The 18,785-nt window shown below is 44.8% G+C and overlaps 1 protein-coding gene across 1 annotated transcript; it reads left to right on the forward strand.

Annotated features, from left to right (window-relative positions):
* The first annotated feature begins 782 nt into the window (after positions 1-782).
* TMEM216 (transmembrane protein 216) lies at positions 783-14,887 on the forward strand. The gene is made up of 6 exons (XM_040328402.1): positions 783-862; positions 996-1,012; positions 5,051-5,144; positions 6,902-6,994; positions 9,785-9,986; positions 14,614-14,887. The coding sequence occupies exons 1-6, from the start codon at positions 850-852 to the stop codon at positions 14,627-14,629; spliced, it is 435 nt and encodes a 144-aa protein (XP_040184336.1). The 5' UTR covers positions 783-849; the 3' UTR covers positions 14,630-14,887.
* Positions 14,888-18,785: the final 3,898 nt, after the last annotated feature.

Below are 18,785 nucleotides of genomic sequence, written 5' to 3' on the forward strand. Positions count from 1 at the left end.
GATTGGGGTGGCACAGGGCAAGTAAGGGTGGCACTGGGAAAGTTGGGGTGGCATGGGAAAGTTTGGGGTAGTACAGGGCAGGCTGGGGTGGTGCAGGGCAGGCTGTGGTGGAACAGGGCAGGCTGGGGTGGTACATGGCTGTTTGGGGGGGTACAGGGCAGGCTGGGGTGGTATAGGGCTGTTTGGGGTGGTACAGGGCAGGCTGGGGTGGTACAGGGCAGGCTGGGTGATACAGGGCAGGCTGGGGTGGTACAGGGCAGGCTGGGGTGGCACAGAGCAGGCTGGGGTGGTACAGGGCAGGCTGGGATTGCACAGGGCAGGCTGGGCATGTCAGCTAAAAAAAAAAAACAGGATGGTGTCACCCCTCTAGCAGGTGTCACCCGGTGCGGACCGCACTCCCCGCACCCCCCTAGCACCGCCTCTGACTGGCAGGGGTTATACCCCTCCCTTACTCTATGCAAAAATAACGTTTTGCCTTTAGTTCTACGTTAATGCATGGACACAATGCATCAGACAGATCTAAGTGGATCTCTTAGCGGTCTATTTATCAATGTTTTCACCCAAGACTCACACAGTTCTGTAACTGGATGTAAGGAGAACATTGTGTACATGGTGGGTGACAACTATAAAAGTTTTGGGTGAACTTTGCACATCAGCCTCAGTCTGCCCAGACACACAGACCCAGCAATCAGATTGAGCTGTATGTGGGCACCACAAGAACCAGATGGATCACACAGGGTAAGGTTGGTACAGCAGCCTCGCCATGACCACGCCCCTCTCCCGCCCATCACTACTGATCTGTCAGCGGTATCCAGGAAGTGACGAAAGCCGCGTCCTTAGAGCAACAAGATGGCGTCTAAAGGTGAGCAATGCATTCATACAGAGCGATGTTTATTGACATTTCTGCCGGTGAAGTGAGACTCCCGTGGCGGAGGTAGCGGGCTGTCATTTGTACCTCCAGCATGTAACCAGTGTGATCTGTGTCTCCTCTGCAGGGAGAAGACGCGGGGTTGTATCCTTTCTGCTGCTGTGATGGAGGAGAGGATGGTGACACCGGAGGAGGACATGTGTGGGAGAGGTGTCACCGCATCCTACGGGCTGGAGAACTACAAGTCCCAGCAGACTGCCAGGCTAGCCCTGTGTGTGCTGATTGCTGTGTAGAGAGATGATATTACACAAAGTGAACATAGAATGATATGAGAGAGAGAGAGGGGGACATGTTATAGAAGAAAAGATGTAGGAAAAGGACCAGCATTGCTACGTCTTCCGTGTCCCCAGCATCAAGAATTTCTGTGTTTGGGGAATACATGAGTACCGCTGGGTACAGACGCACACAGCCATTCATGTGTATGGGGGGGGGGGGGGACTACACAGTACAGGGGCTTCCCAAATGCAGAATCCCCCCTTATTATACATCATACTTCATTGATGTACGCCGATGAGGCTGCACTGATGGGCTGCATTGAGAGGTGGCGCTGAAGGTCATTGATAGGTGGTCACTGAGAAGTGGCACTGATTAGCACCACTGGTGGGTATTGATAGGTGCCACTCGTGAGCATTGATAGATGGCACTGTTTTGCCCTGGTGGGCACTAATTTGTGGCACTGGCAGACAGTACTGTTTGGCACAGATGAGGCGGATGTGCCTCTTCCTCTTCGGTAACGATGTCCCTTGCACAGAAACCGGCAATTGTCTTTTTTTTTTCCCTCCTCTCGCTATTAGTGTAAGGAGGAAAAAAAAAACGATTACCGAGCTTCTGTTTACATCACGTGATCAGCTGTCATTGGCTAACCGCTGATCATGTGGTAAGGGCTGGGATCGGCCCCTTACTCCAGTTTACATCACGTGATCGGCTGTCATTGGCTAACAGCTGATCATGTGGTAAGGGCTGGGATCGGCCCCTTACTCCAATCTATGATCACCCGAGTCTCAGTGACACCGTGATCACAGCACGGGGAGCATGCAAAGGGGAGGATCTCTATTGACGGCCTGCCAGCAAAGCAGGTCTGCGCTGTAGCCGTCATTTGGCTATAGCGCGGATCTGAAGGAGTTAAAGAGCAGCTCCAGGCTCCTCCAAAAAAAATTAAAGTCAGCCGATACAAATTCTGTTGTAACTGACCTTTTATTATGAGGACACTTACCTGTCCAGTGATGTCCTCACCTGAGCTAAATTCTTCAATTGGCTTTGAGGGCAGGCACCGGGATCTATTTTTTCTAGTAATGGTGGCGGTCAGTGATTTTCATTGTGACTGCGACTCTTTTGACACATTTTTGGGACCATTGTCATTTTTTACAGCGATCACTGCTATAAAAATGCACTGATTACTGTGAAAATGACACTTGCAGTGAAGGGGTTAACCAATAGGTGGCGCTGAAGGGGTTAAGTGTGTCCTAGGGAGTGCTTCTAACTGTTGGGGGCGTGGCTATGGGTGACACGTCACTGATCACTGTTCCCAATGAGAGGGAACAGACGATCAGTGACAGTGTCACTAGGCAGAACAGGGAGACACGGTCAGGGAGCTCACGGCAGGGGCGCGCACGCGGGAATTTCAAAGTGATGTACTGTGGCATTCTGCCAACGTATATGTACAGGAGCCGGTCGGGAACAGAAGCAGCTTCCTTGGCTGTAAAGGATAGGAGGGTTTAATTCTGCGTCAGCAGATCGGCCTCTACAGACTCGGCAGTTGCCTAAAAATGGGGAGTAGGGACGGGCTCAGGCGTGTTCAGGTTGTTGTCCCAGCCCACCTGAGCAATCCCACCAGGAAGCCCTCACTGCACACAGCAATCTGACCAGAAGTGGGAACAGGTACCGGTCAAAACCCGGTACCCGCTCCCCCCTAAAAAAGTTCTAAATGTGGCAGTGGAGGGGGAGGATGGGAACAAGTGGTGGTTCCTCTTTAAGGTGACGTTTTGCTTTAATTTACTGATATCTACACAGGATCCTGAATCCGCTAGGTATAGCAATGTGTCTAGATCGCCAACACGTAAACCCTGTATCCATGGGTTGCCTCTAAAGGATATTGCTAGGCGTCCTGTGGTCAATGCATACATTAGGGGGAATAAAGGACAGCCCTGCCTAGTGCCTCTGGATAGTTCAAAAGTATCTGTCTGCCATCCATTAGCCGTTACCTTGGCAACAAGGGCCTGATATAGCAAGTGGATCATCTAAGAAATGTAGGACCAAAGCCGTACCGTGCCAGGCATCTCCACAAGTAATTCCACTCTACCGAGTCGAACGCCTTGGCCGTGTCAAGTGTTACCACCACCCCAAGGGCGGATCCAGAGCCTAGTCTCGGGAGGGGCACTGCCAGAAAATATGGTGTTGCTTACAGAACTCAATTAGGTGTCCGGTGTGTCCGCTGCAATGTTGCAGTACCGCTAAAAAATCAATGATCGCCGCCATTACTAGTAAAAAATATTTAAATATAAATGCCATAAATCTATCCCATAGTTTGTAGACGATTGTCAGGGACTGCAGATGTGACATGATTGTCTCGGAGGGGGGGCAATTTCCCTGTTGCCCGCCCCCTGGATCCGCCGTTGCACCACCCTCTCCCCAACATTGTCGTGATGGGTTTGCATATTTATGAATAATTTCCTAAGATTGAGTAAGGTGTTGCTACCCGGCATAAAACCTTCCTGGTTCTCGTGTACTAGGGTTAGAATAATCTGATTGAGGCGCAGTGCCAAGATTTTCACATCCACCTGGAGCAGGGAGCTGGGCCTGTATGACTCGGGGAGACCCAGATCCTTACCCGGTTTGGGAATGAGTACGGTAATGGCTTTCCTCATGGACGGAGGTAGGGTAAGGTTTTCCAAAAGGTGAGTGTGAAGGGTAAGCAGTTGAGGTATGAGAGTCTTGCTGTATTGTGAGTAGAATTCGATGGGTAGTCCATCAGAACCAGGGGACTTGGATCTAACAAAGCTGGCGATTGCCGTTGCTATCTCCTTCTATCTGAGCAGTGTATGGCCAGCCTTAGATAAGTATTGTGATCCTAATGCATAGAGTGCTATGTTGTCATATAATGAAGGATCCAGTAATTGCTGGTTATTATAGAAATGGGGTGTCCAAACTTTCTAAACAAAGGGCCAGCTTACTGTCCTTCAGACTTTAGGGGGGCCGGACGTGTCAGTGGGAGGAATAGTACCCCATCGTTGGTATTAGTGGGAGGAATAGTACCCCATCGTATGTGTCTTGGGAGGAATAGTGTCCCATCATTGGTATCGTGGGAGGAATAGTACCCCATCGTTGGTGTCGTGGGAGGAATAGTACCCCATCATTGGTGTCGTGGGAGGAATAGTACCCCATCATTGGTGCCGTGGGAGGAATAGTACCCCATCGGTGTGTCGTGGGAGAAATAGTACCCCATCGGTGTGTCGTGGGAGAAATAGTACCCCATCATTGGTGTCGTGGGAGGAAGAGTAACCCATCATTGGTGTGGTAGGAGGAAGAGTAACCCATCATTGGTGTCAGTGGGAGAAATAGTGCCCTATTGTTGGTGTCAGTGGGAGGGATAAGTGCCCTATTGTTGGTGTCAGCGGGAGGAATAGTGTCCCATCATTGGTGTCAGTGGGAGGAATAGTGTCCCATCATTAGTGTCAGTGGGAGGGATAGTGCCCTATTGTTGGTGTCAGCGGGAGGGATAGTGTGCCATCATTGGTGTCAGTGGGAGGAATAGTGTCCCATCATTGGTGTCAGTGGGAGGAATAGTGTCCCATCATTGGTGTCAGTGGGAGGAATAGTGTCCCATCATTGGTGTCAGTGGGAGGAATAGTGTCTTGTATCAGTGAGAGCAACACTGCCCTGAGGGCCAGATAAAAGCAAGCAAAGGGCCGCAGTTTGGAGACCCCTGTTATAGAACATGAGATTTGGGTCAGATGGATAGAACAGATTTTATATATTGTGTTGAGTTATGGACTCGGCTCTCCATGTAGAATTGTAGTCGGAATTCACACAATGTAACGTTTCCAGCAGTGGATATATTTTTAGGCGCTGTAGCAGCTTATGTGATCAATCAGCATTGTAATGAGATTTCCTTCACAAGATTAGCTGTCCTCTACTCCCCTGGAAGTTCTGCTCTTCCTCAATGGATGGTACTGTGCCTCCTACTTCTTGATTGAAGTCCTCATATTTATATATAAAGGTAAGTAGCCGTCACAGTCAGTTTATTGCAGTGGTGCCCATTGAATTATGCTAAAATGATCGTTTCTATTCTGTACACCAGGGGTCTTCAAAATGTTCATAATAGGGGCCACATTGTATATTTTACAAGCATTCAAGGGCCGAAAAAAAATCAGTTTCATAAATAAATGAATCAATATGAAATCAATGAATACCATTCACTTGGAATTTTTTGTAAACCGCAAGATATATTATTTAGAGTTAGACCAATAGAAGAAAAACAAAATCAGTAAAACAAAACAAAGCACATTCCAAATAAACTTGAGCACATCAAAGGTTCCGTTACATCAGAATCCCCATCAAAGGCCCCCCCCCCCGTTACATCGGAGTCCCCATCAAAGGCCCCCCCGTTACATCGGGGTCCCCATCAAAGGCCCCCCCCGTTACATTGGAGTCCCCATCAAAAGCCCCCCCCCCCGTTACATCGGAGTCCCCATCAAAAGCCGCCCATTACGTCGGGGTCCCCATCAAAGGCCCCTATTACATTGGAGTCCTCCCTTGTATCAGAGACCACATCGGAGTCCCCGTCAAAGGCCTCGGTTACATTCGAGTCCCCGTCAAAGGGCCCCGTTACATTGGAGTCCTCCCTTGTATCAGAGTCCACATCGGAGTCCCTGTCAAAGGCCTCGGTTACATTTGAGTCCCTGTCAAAGGCCTCGGTTACATTTGAGTCCCTGTCAAAGGCCTCGGTTACATTTGAGTCCCCGTCAAAGGCCTCGGTTACATTCGAGTCCCCGTCAAAGGGCCCCGTTACATTGGAGTCCTCCCTTGTATCAGAGTCCACATCGGAGTCCCCGTCAAAGGCCGTCAGTTACATTGGAGTCCCCGTAAAAGGGCCCGTTACATTGGAGTCCTCCCTTGTATCAGAGTCCACATTGGAGTCCCCGTCAAAGGCCTTGGTTACATTGCAGTCCCCGTCAAAGGGCCCTGTTACATTGGAGTCCTCCCTTGTATCAGAGTCCCCGTCAAAGGGCCTCGGTTACATTCGAGTCCCCGTCAAAGGGCCCCGTTACATCGGAGTCCCCATCAAAGGCCCCCCCGTTACATCGGAGTCCCCATCAAAGGCCCCCCCTTTACATCGGAGTCCCCCCCCCCCCCCAGTTACATCAGGGTTCCCATCAAAGGCCCCCGCTGCATCTGAGTCCCCATCAAAGGTCTTGGTTACATCGGAGTCCTCAGAATAAGGACAGAATAAAAATCTTGCAGGGCCGGATATGGCCCGTGGGCCGTAGTTTGGAGACCCCTGTCTTATAGCATGGCTGTGGCTTTTGGAAACTTTCTGTAGCATTCCATTTCTGATGGGGGTGATTCCATAAGGTATTTGTGAGACATCTGGAGGTGTGGATTCGGTCGGATTCCTTACCACCATGTAGATGAATCTGCCACATTACTGCAAGACAAAGTTCTGAGTATTTACAACACACTTTATGAACTTCACAGATAATGCGTGCCCCTATGGCACAGTTGGGGTCCATATTTGAGGCCCTTATTTTAAGAAAATTGACCGCCGCCCTTTTGGGGAACAGTTTCCAGCTTCCGTTTTAATATTTTGATACATAAAGTCAATTTGTTGTTTTTAGTCTTTATTCTCACCATTTCTGAAATTGAAAACAATGGAATGTAAAAGGACCCGGACTGTAAAATAATTCAGTGGTGAAAAGCAGCTATCAGATACATTATGGTTTGATGGAGTTGACAATTTTCATTTTTCCCCCCCAGGACTTATTTTACCTTACCCCACCTCTAACCTCATACTGGAAGTGGTGATTCTTGTTCTCTACCTTGGAATTGAAGTTACAAGATTGTTCCTTGGTGAGTAGATGCACCATTAGGAGTGTTTAAACCAGAATTAACTGTAAAAAAAACTTATATGTGCTACCTCCCCCCCCCCCCCCATACACACCTGAGCCTCCTCTTAATCCAGCTCAGCTGTCCCGGGTCTCTCTCTCCTCATTGGCTGACACAGCAGAAGAAGCCATTGGTTCCCACTGCTGTCAATCACAACCAGTGAGAAAAGAGCAGGGGGAAGGGATGAGCCACAGCTCTGTGTCTTATGGATGTATAGAGCAAGGCTTGGAAGCGAGCATGCACCAGTGTCCCCAGAGCAAGCGGCTTTCTATTGGGGGCACTGATCAATGGGGAGGAGTCAGGAGCCCCGGCGGGGGACACATGGATCTAGTGTATATAGGACGCTGGATCTAGTGTATATAGGACGCTGGATCTAGTGTATATAGGACGCTGGATCTAGTGTATATAGGACGCTGGATCTAGTGTATATAGGACGCTGGATCTAGTGTATATAGGACGCTGGATCTAGTGTATATAGGACGCTGGATCTAGTGTATATAGGACGCTGGATCTAGTGTATATAGGACGCTGGATCTAGTGTATATAGGACGCTGGATCTAGTGTATATAGGACGCTGGATCTAGTGTATATAGGACCCTGGATCTAGTGTATATAGGACGCTGGATCTAGTGTATATAGGACGCTGGATCTAGTGTATATAGGACGCTGGATCTAGTGTATATAGGACGCTGGATCTAGTGTATAAAGGATGCTGGATCTAGTGTATTACACCAGGCGGTATTACGGTAATATGCCCTGGAGGCAAGGATGGTAAACATTGCTTGTAGGGTTCTGTCAGACACAATGTATCCTTGTTGGTGGACATGAAAGGTCCCCGGGGAAGCTGCAGAATAAAGACGTATAAATAATGAATTATTTCCCACCTGACCATTCATTCAAATGTAATTGCAAACCGTGACCTGGATGCATCCTATAGGATCTCATGTGCTGTGGAAGCCATTATTAATTCATTGTACTTTCACAAAGAGAAACAAGAATACAAAGTTAATCTATAGTCTTATTGTCCTCCTTTTGGAATAAGATAATATATGCATTGGGGGGAGGCAGCGGGACTAGAATCATGTGGCCACTATGACAGCCAATCACAGTGGTTGTATGATCCTCTGGTCCTCTCCGCCCCCTGGACATAAAGACCTTGTTAAAGGGACAGCGTGACTAGGTGGAAAGGGATTAATGATATGATGCCTCTTTATTACACTGCAGTTGTAAAGTCAGACCTATAGCTCAGAAAACAGTAAAGTTTGCTTATTGGAGAGCTCTATCTCTGACACAGATCTCTGCAGAGAGACCACTGCTTCATACAGAGAGCAATATTCCTTGTCTGGAACACGCTGACAGCGGATGGGGGCTTTTGTACTTGGGCTGCGATGAACTGTAAAACTTTGTGTTTTCATTCACCTGGATATTTAACCACTTAAGACCCGGACCATTACGCAGGTTAAGGACCTTGCCCCTTTTTGCGATTCGGCACTGCGTCGATTTAACTGACAATTGCGTGGTCGTGCGACGTGGCTCCCAAACAAAATTGGCGTCCTTTTTTTCCCCACAAATAGAGCTTTCTTTTGGTTGTATTTGATCACCTCTGCGTTTTTTATTTTTTGCGCTATAAACAAAAATAGAGCGACAATTTCGAAAAAAATGAATATTTTTTACTTTTTGCTATAATAAATATAAAAATACATAAAAAAATCCCCTATTTTGTAAACGCTATAAATTTTGTGCAAACCAACCGATAAACGCTTATTACAATTTTTTTTTTACCAAAATAAGTAGAAGAATATGTATCGGCCTAAACTGAGGAAAACAAAAAATTATATATATTTTTGGGGGATATTTATTATAGCAAAAAGTAAAAAATATTGCATATTTTTTTTGAAATTGTCGCTCTATTTTTGTTTATAGCGCAAAAAATAAAAATCACAGAGGTGATCAAATACCACCAAAAGAAATCCCTATATGTGGGAAAAAAAAGGACGCCAATTTTGTTTGGAAGCCACGTCGCACGACCGCGCAATTGTCAGTTAAAGCGACGTAGTGCCGAATCGCAAAAAGGGGCCTGGTTTAGCTGCATTTCGGTCCGGGTCTTAAGTGGTTAAAGTAAAAAAAATTTAGGTTTTAGAACCACTTTAACTCATTTAAACTAACAGCTCAGTATTTGGGCTTTAAATTAAAACAGATCTTTACTTTATGCCCCTCCCTTTTTCTTTTTAACCCCTGCCTGTGTTCTCCACAGTTCATCCACCCAGCAGATTCAGCCTAAATCCTCTTCTCTGCAGCCAATACTCTGATCCAGCACCACCATGCTTGTGTGATGTCACTGGGGAGCTGCTGGTTTTTCAGGGCTCAGCCGATGGGCTTCCCGATAATGTGCCACTAGGCCCGCCCCCCCTCCTCCTTTGTGAATGAAAGATTAAACCCCCCCCCCCCCCCTGGGATGTGACATCCCAGAAGGGACAGTGAGCACAGTACTCATAGTTCCCCTAGGGAAAAGACATGTATAGGAGATGGGACCAAACCGATTTTCATAAAAAGAAAAAATCTGATATTGATGTAGCGGTCGGTGGAGAAGAGAGACTTATGAATTGAGGGAGAAGATCTGCTTTAAGGATTATCATATTTGAGAATATGCATGTTCTGTTTATATAATTGTCTTTCACCAAGAAATCTGCACATGATGATGTTTTTTATTAAAGCAGATGATCATTTAATTCTCTTAATTATTTTGTTTGCCAGGATGTCGTGGGAACCAGTGTGAGCGGAAGCTCCCCCTTGTGGTCAGTGTGGGTCTAACCATTCCAGCAGGATTGCTTGCGCTGTATTTCCTGTTTCTTCAGACTTACGCGCTGCGGCTGGAGACCGTGCTGAGCTGTATTCTTCTGCTCTTCTATGCTTTAGAAGTCATACTCAGTTGTGCTGCACTCATAACATTCTGCAGGTAATGTCCGCTAATATATCAAATCAAAAAGTGTAGCAGTAAAATCACAATGGCATTCACCATGTGTACATAAACACAATCCACTGTGAAAATAGAATTATATATGAATAGGTAAAGAACTGTTCTTAATGTGAAATAGTCCAAAACAAATAGTCCATGTGTGTGACCTGCTTAATATTTGATCGTCGATAGAACGCCATCAAGGGCATAAGCAATCTTCTGCGTGCATCAGTGCAGAATAAAGTCATCAATAGATCCAAAATACGCTTAGCAGAACTTTTTGACTCCTTAGAAAGGAAGTAAAAAAACACTTACAACTGAGAGACGCAGCCTACTATTTGGTTGTCATCATCCTGTGTGGGCTCACATCATTCAAAGATCAAACTCCACCATAAAAGAAATTCAGGGGACCAAAAATAGTGTTAAACCAAAAACTCCAGGATTTATTAGAATGGTAAAATACTCACAAGCATAAAAACAACATTGCTCATATCGGTAAACACTCAGTCTTGAGATTTAGACGGCAAGACCATATTTTGGAATGCGTGGTGACGTCATGAATGTTGGCTCCACCCTATAGAGTTCGTCACAACTGACGTCTTCCGGGGTGTGGAAGCCATGTTTGGTCATCACGTACAATGTATAAAGGCCAGGAAGACGTCACTTGTGACGAAACGTGAAGTGCGGAGCTGATGTGTGTGACATCATCACGCATTCCAAAACCCAGAGGTGACCGTCTAAATCCCTGGTGTGTTTACTGGTACGAGCTTTGCTTCTATGATTGTCAGTATTTAACCATTCTAATCCTGGAGTTTTGGGTCCCCTGATTAGAGCCCCCAAACATTATATATATTTTTTATTCTAACACCCTAGAGAATAAAATTGCAGTCGTTGCAATACTTTGTCACACCGTATTTGCGCAGCGGTCTTACAAGCACGCTTTTTTTGGGAAAAACACTTTTTTTTATATAAAAAAAAAATAAGACAACAGTAAAGTCCGCCCAATTTTTTTTATATTATGAAAGATAATGTTACGCCAAGTAAATTGATAGCCAACATGTCACGCTTCAAAATTGCGTCCGCTCGTGGAATGGCGACAAACTTTTACCATTTAAAATCTCCATAGGCGACGTTTAAAAAATTCTACAGGTTGCATGTTTTGAGTTACAGAGGAGGACTAGGGCTAGAATTATTGCTCTCGCTCTATCAATCGCGGCGATACCTCACGTCAGTTTTATGAACATTAGACTGATGCATTATACTTAGGAAGGGAAGTATTTCCAGGTGCAATCACTGCGTTCCGCAGATTCATAGGTGACTTTCCATTTGCTGCCAGAACTAAATCGAGTCAGACTGGGTGCTTCTCAGCCATTTAGAGGAAGGCTTTTATTTTTTATGAATACAAGCCTTCCTGTAATAGGCTGAGGTAGAGAGGCAGGTGCATGATGTCACAATTTTCACCTATGTAAAATTGAATGCTGTATGAAGCTGATACTATTACAGTGTGATACAGCATTGGTAATGCCAGAATATCATATCTTGGTTAGTGAGACTTTAATTGGGCCAGCTTGGTCCAAAGAAACCATTTAAAGTTTAAAGGAAACATGGGCCCGGATTCAGATAGAATGCTCTATCTATCTGCGGGCGTAACGTATCTTAGATACGTTATACCGCTGTAACTTTGGGCGCAAGTTCCGTATGCAGAAAGAACTTGAGCCCTTAGTTACGGCGGTGTAACGTATGTGTGGCGGCGTAAGCCCGCCTAATTCAAATGGGGATGTTGTGGGCGTGTTTTATTAAAATTTTAGATGACCCCGCGTTTTTGACGTTTTTTTTTAACGCCGCATGCGCCGTCCGTGAAATATCCCAGTGTGCATTGCTCCAAAGTACGCCGCAAGGACGTATTGGATTCGACGTGAACGTAAATGACGTCCAGCCCTATTCGCGAACGACTTACGCAAACGACGTAAAAATTTCAAAACTCGGCGCGGGAACGACGTCCATACTCAACATTAGCTACGCCTCATATAGCAGGGGTAACTATATGCCGAAAAAAGCCTAACGCAAACAACGTAAAAAAATGCGCCAGGCCGGACGTTTCTGAATCAGCGTAAATAACTAATTAGCATATTCCTCGCGTAACTATACGGAAGCGCCACCTAGCGACCAGCGTAAATATGCAGCCTAAGATACGACGGTGTAAGACACTTACGCCGGTCGGATCTTAGGGAAATCTATGCGTAACTGATTCTCTGAATCAGGCGCATAGATACGACGGCCCGCACACAGAGATACGACGGCGTATCAGGCGATACGCCGTCGTATCTCCTATCTGAATCTGGGCCATGGACTTTGCCTTTTTACAGTGCCTTGAAAATGTATTCATACCCCTTGCAAACGTTCTATATTTATGTTTTGCACACTGCACTTTGATTATTATCTGTTTTGCACACTGCAATTCCTGCACTATATATGATGAGGTGTTAGTGTATTGCACTTCTATTGCTAGCGGCTACAGTGCCTTAAAAGTATTCATATCCCTTGAAATCTTCCACATTTTGTTATGTTACAACCAAAAAATATAAATGTATTTTGTTGGGATTTTATGTGATAGACCAATACAAAGTGGCACATAATTGTGAAGTGTGAGGAAAATGATAAATGGTTTTCAATATTTTTTTTACACATTTAATATGTGAAAAGTGTGGTGTGCATTTGTATTCAGCCCCCCTGAGTCAATACTTTGTAGAACCTCCTTTCTCTGCAATTGCAAGTCACTTTTATCGGGGGATATCTCTACCAGCTTTGCACATCTAGATAGTAATTTTTTTCACATTCTTCTTTGCAAAATAGCTTAAGCTCTGTTAGATTGGATGAACAGCAATTTTCAAGTCTTGCCACAGATTCTTAATTGGATTTAGGTCTGGGCTTTGACTGGGCCATTCTAAAACATGAATATGCTTTGATCTAAACCATTCCATTGTAGCTCTGACTGTATGTTTAGGGTCATTGTCCTGCCTGAAGGTGAACCTCTTCCCCAGTCTCAAGTCTTTTGCAGACTCTGAGGCCTCGTACAGACGAGGGGTTATCCGCTGGAAACGGTCCGCCGGACCGTTTCCAGCGGACATTCCTCCTCCGGATTTTGATCCGATGGCTTGTACACACCATCGGATCAAAATCCGCACGGAAAAAATCCGCGGTCATGTGTCGCGGCGACGTGCGCGACGCTGGAAGGTAAACACTTCCACGCATGCGTCGAATCATTACGACGCATGCGAGGGATGGGAGCAGACGGACTGATCCGGTGAGTCTGTACAGACGACCGGATCAGTCCGCTGGACTGGATCCCAGCGGATAGATTTTGTAACATGCTACAAAATTTTTATCCGCTGGGAATCCGTCGGCTGGATTTTTATCCGCCAAAAATTGTCTGCTCGGGCCTACACATGACCGGATCTATCCGCTGGAACTGATCCGCGGATCAATCCCAGCGGATAGATCCTCTCGTCTGTACGAGGCCTAACAGGTTTTTTTTCTAAGATTGTCCTGTATTTGGCTCCATCTTCCCATCAACTCTGACCAGCTTCCCTGTCCCTGCTGAAGAAAAGCATCCACACAACATGATGCTGCCACCATCATGTTTCACAGTGTGTTCAGGGTCATATGCAGTGGCCATTTTGCACCACACAGTTTATGATTTAGGCAAAAAGGTAAATTTTGGTCTCATCTGACCAGAGAACCTTCTGCCACATGTTTGCTGTGTCCCCCACATTACTTCTCACAAACTGCAAACAGGACTTCTTATGGCTTTCTTTCAACAATGGATTTCTTCTTACCACTCTTCCCATAAAGGCCAGATTTGTGGAGTGCACAACTAATAGTTGTCCTGTGGACAGATTCTCCCATCTGAGCTGTGGATCTCTGCAGCTCCTCCAGAGTTACCATGGGCCTCTTGGCTGCTTCTCTGATCAATGCTCTCCTTAATTGGCCTGTCAGTTCAGGTGGACGGCCATGTCTTGTTAGAGTATGGCACAACTGCAAACCTTTCCATTTTCAGATGATGGATTGAACAGTGCTCTGTGAGATGTTCAAAGCTTGGGATATTTTTTTTATAACCTAACCCTGCTTTAAAAACCCCCACAACTTTATCCCTGACCTGTCTGGTGTGTTCATTGGCCTTCATAGTGCTGTTTGTTCACTAAGGTTCTCTAACAAACCTCCTTAGGGCTTCACAGAACAGCTGTATTTATACTGAAATTAAATTAAACACAGGTGGACTATATTTACTACCTAGGTGACCTCTGAAGGCAATTGGTTCCACTAGATTTTAGTTAGGGGGATCAGAGTAAAGGGGGCTGAATACAATGCACGCCACACTTTTTAGATATTTAAAAAAAAAAATTAAAACCATTCATCATTTTCCTTCCACTTCACAATTATGTGTCACTTTGTGTTGGTCTATCACATAAAATCCCAATAAATTATATTTACGTTTTTTGGTTGTAACCTGACAAAATGTGGAAAGTTTCAGGGGGTATGAATACTTTTTCAAGACACTGTATATCTGCCTGGAGTTTCTAATTTTCTGTCCCTGTAGAATAACAGATTGTTTTCCCTCTCTATACAGGGAGCCATCATATTGAGTATTACAAGACCTACACCAGGATGACTCTTCTGGACTCCTGAATGTCCATCTCTGTTTGCTGTGCAAATCACTGAAGCCTCGGGCTTCCATCTAGGCCGCCATTCAGTGTTAAGTGTTTCCTCACTACTGAAAAAGACTTTAGCTTGACGTAATCACTGAATGCAGCCTGTTTATTGAGGAGGTTGTTGTATGTTTGTGCGTTTTGAATATGTGATTATTCCGTTGTGAGATTTGAAATAAATTTTTTTTTTTAGAATTGTTGATTTTTCTCTTTAATTTTAAGCAAAATGCATCTTCTCAAACATACACTGAAGATAAGGTTTTAATGAACAGTGTTGCTTCACTAAAGCCTCATACACACGATCAGATTTTCCACGGACCAAGCGTAGGATGTTTGTCCAAAGGGCATTGGCCATGAACTTGTCTTGCATACAAACGGCACAAAATTGTCGGCCAACAAACATGAAAATACGTGGCTATTTAGCGCCACCCTTTAGGCAACAATTGTTGTCAGAAATTTAATTTTCATTTTTTATTCATAACAGGAAACCGGTCCACATGGACCACACATACAAGGCAAAGGTGGTAACATTGGTACAATAAGAGGTACATCACACAGGAAGGTATATGCGTTCGTTACTAACAACACATGAGTATTCCTATCCGGTTTTGTCACGTTCAGGATGCCTTAAGGCAATACATCCTAGCCCAGTGTGCCTGGTCCCCCTTTTTTTTAAACATCTATAATAGTAAGGAAAGTTAGTAGAAGTCAAGGAATAGTATAGTGTCCCCAAACGTAGGGGGCGAGATAGGGGAGGATAGGATAAGTAAGAAATGTAGAGAAAGGAGATGAAAAGGAGGGGGGGGGGGCAGGAAGTGGAAACAAAATAGAAAGGGGGGGGGGGTGAGGAGGGGGGACCTGCAGACATGGGTTCCACCACCGACCCTGTTAGGGGGGGTGTCAATATCAGAGAGCCCATCCGGGCACTGTGTATCACCGAAAAAGAGGGTGTCCTAGTGTCTCGGTCAGAAAATTTTAAAGCATGCTATCCAACATTTTTCTGCTGAAAATCCGACAATTTTACGATGGAGCATACAAACGGTCGAATTTTCCGCCAACAGCCTGTCATCGCACAATTTTCTTCGGAAAATCCAATCGTGTGTATGAGGCTTAACACAGGATTGTCTTCAAAAGAGAACTTCTGCATTCTTTAACTCCAATGCCTATTCCATGTGAATGAAACATTTCCAAGATATTAGTCAAAAACAAGAAAATAGATCACAGAAATTGGGGGTGGGTACCTGTCAAAACCAGATACAGCCCCCCCCCCCCACCCACCCAAAAAAATGTGCCATTTGCTGAAAGGGGGGTGGGGGGTCATAGGCTCGGTTCACACCTAAACCGGCCGTGGATCGCACAGGAATTGTGTGTGTCCCCGTTCTCACTTTCAAGGACAAATCGGGGCCAAATCTGTGCCTGAATTCGGCCCTGAAACGGAGCCAAAGACTCCGTGCTCCGCAGCCGCCCCAGAGATATGTGACTCCATAGAGAGCCGGTCACATTCTCCTGCTATGCAAATTGGATGCTGAGGAAAACTGCATCCAATTCACATACGTGTGAACCCAGCCTCAAAGGGTAACTACCCCTTTCGGTGGAGCTCCTCTAAGAATTCAGTGCCAGAAGAAAAATTTCAATTCGGAACTTCTGACTTTTCTCTGACATTCATGATCTACATTCTTGTTGCAGACCAGCGATTAAAATTATTGAAGCTAGTTGGTCAGCGCAACTTCCAGGCACTTGGCAATCAAGGAAGAATGTCCACACTGACAACTTTTGTATTTCTTAGGAAAGCCATACTGCTCATAGTCCAAACAGTTTGTGGGTACATACAGTCAGGTCCATAAATATTGGGACATCGACGCAATGCTAATCTTTTTGGCTCTATACACCACCACAGTGGATTTGAAATGAAACACATGTGCTTTAACTGCAGACTTTCAGCTTTAATTTGAGGGTATTTACATCCACATTCCACTTTTCAACCACTTAAGGACCCCTTCATGCCGATATACGTCGGCAGAATGGCACGGCTGGGCACAGTCACGTACCTGTACGTGTCTCTTTAAGGGTGCGCTCGCGACCTGGTCCTAAGCTCCGTGACCACGCCCGTGGACCCAATCGCCGCCGGTGTCCCGCAATCAGTCACCGGAGCTGAAGAACGGGGAGAGGTGTGTGTAAACACACCTTCTCTGTTCTTCACAGTGTCATTGATCGTCTGTTCCCTGATATAGGGAAAGACGATCAATGACGCCACACATCCAGCCCCCCCCCCTACAGTTAGAAACACATATGAGGTCACACTTAACCCCCACAGTGCCCCCTAGTGGTTAACTCCTAAACTGCAATTGTAATTTTCACAGTAATCAGTCCATTTTTATAACACGTTTTGCTGTGAAAATGACAATGGTCCCCAAAATTGTCCGATGTGTCCGCCATAATGTCGCAGTCACGAAAAAAATCACTAATCGCCGCCATTAGTAGTAAAAAAAAAAAATATTAATAAAAATGCAATAAAACTTTTCCCTATTTTGTAAACGCTATAAATTTTGCGCAAACCAATCGATACACACTTATTGCGATTTTTGTTTTACCAAAAATATGTAGAAGAATACGTATCGGCCTAAACTGAGGGGAAAAAATGTTTTTTATATATATTTTTGGGGGATATTTATTATAGCAAAAAGTAAAAAATATATATTTTTTATCAAAATTGTCGCTCTATTTTTGTTTATAGCGCAAAAAATAAAAACCGCAGAGGTGATCAAATACCACCAAAAGAAAGCTCTATTTTGTGGGAAAAAAAGGACGCCAATTTTGTTTGGGAGCCACGTCGCAGTGCCGAATCGCAAAAAGGGGCCTGGTCCTTAATCTGCATAATGGTTCGGGTCTTAAGTGGTTAAGGGACCAAAAGTAATGGGACAGATTAACAATCATAAATCAAACTTTCACTTTTTAATACTTGGTTGCAAATCCTTTAGACATCCCCAGACGCTGGGTTTGGTAAGCGTGCCCATTTTACTATATGGTGGTGGACCGCACATTAAGGGAGAAGTGTTTTTATTCTACTGTGCCCTGACATGGGTGTCCTTCACTTTCACTTCAAGGATTTCAATTTCACTGTGGACTATCTCTTTTTAATTTTTCATTGAATGTTTATGCATTTATGAACTTTGGGTGTTATTGTCCATTGCACTATTTTTCATTACTTCAGTTTTTGTTGATGGACTTTATATTTTGGAATGTATTATACCAACTTAATTGTCACATTTAGTTGATTTCAATACTTGTTGATTGCATTTATCATTCCTTCACATTCATACACAATATTGAGCGCTGCTCTATTATTTATTGTTTAAATGTTTATTAAATTAGTGGTATTTGTATGCACAATTCCTGGGACTGCCCTAAAATCAACCCCACCGGAAAGAATTATAAAATATGCTCAACACCATACTAGATATTGAATTACTATCAAAGCCATTTAATACTTTTTAAAATTCTCTGTAAAGGCATACCAAGAAATTGGAAAAAAATAAATAACAAAAATTATGCAAGTGATTGTATTAAACAAAGTATTTTACATTGTTGTTCCTGCTTGGTTTTAGTACAGTTATTTTTAGAACTAAGAAAACTGTCCATTTCAGTTAATGAATAAATGTTAGCTTAAAGATATGTGGCAGGTATGGAGACCATAACAAATATTTTAGACATGGTAGGCTTAAAGTGGCTGTAAACCCTATAAAAAAGGAAAAAAACTGCAAGACAAAGGCATAATGAGCTAGTATGCATAGCATACTAGCTCATTATGAATTACCTCACATCGAAGCCCCCGCAGTGGTCCTCGTACCCCCCTCCGACCGGCGACATCTCTCCAGGGGGTTACTTGCAGGTATCGCGGCTCCGGCGCTGTGATTGACCGGAGCCGCGATGACTTCACTCCTGCGCATGCGTGTGGGAGCCGTCGGTAACGGCATACTGACTAAAGCAACGGCACATACGTGCCTTTGCTTCAGTTTACTTGTGCCGATGACATCGGCACATAGAGGGGATATCTCCTAAACCGTGCAGGTTTAGGAGATCTCCTGGGTAGCTA

The sequence above is a fragment of the Rana temporaria genome, chromosome 11 (genome assembly GCF_905171775.1).
Source record: "Rana temporaria chromosome 11, aRanTem1.1, whole genome shotgun sequence".
NCBI lineage: Eukaryota > Metazoa > Chordata > Amphibia > Anura > Ranidae > Rana > Rana temporaria.

Coding starts and splice junctions, on each gene's coding strand:
- TMEM216 (XM_040328402.1), top strand. Junction 5,145..6,901: donor CCTCATATTTATATATAAAG/GTAAGTAGCCGT, acceptor TTTCCCCCCCAG/GACTTATTTTACCTTACCCC. Junction 6,995..9,784: donor AGTTACAAGATTGTTCCTTG/GTGAGTAGATGC, acceptor TTTGTTTGCCAG/GATGTCGTGGGAACCAGTGT.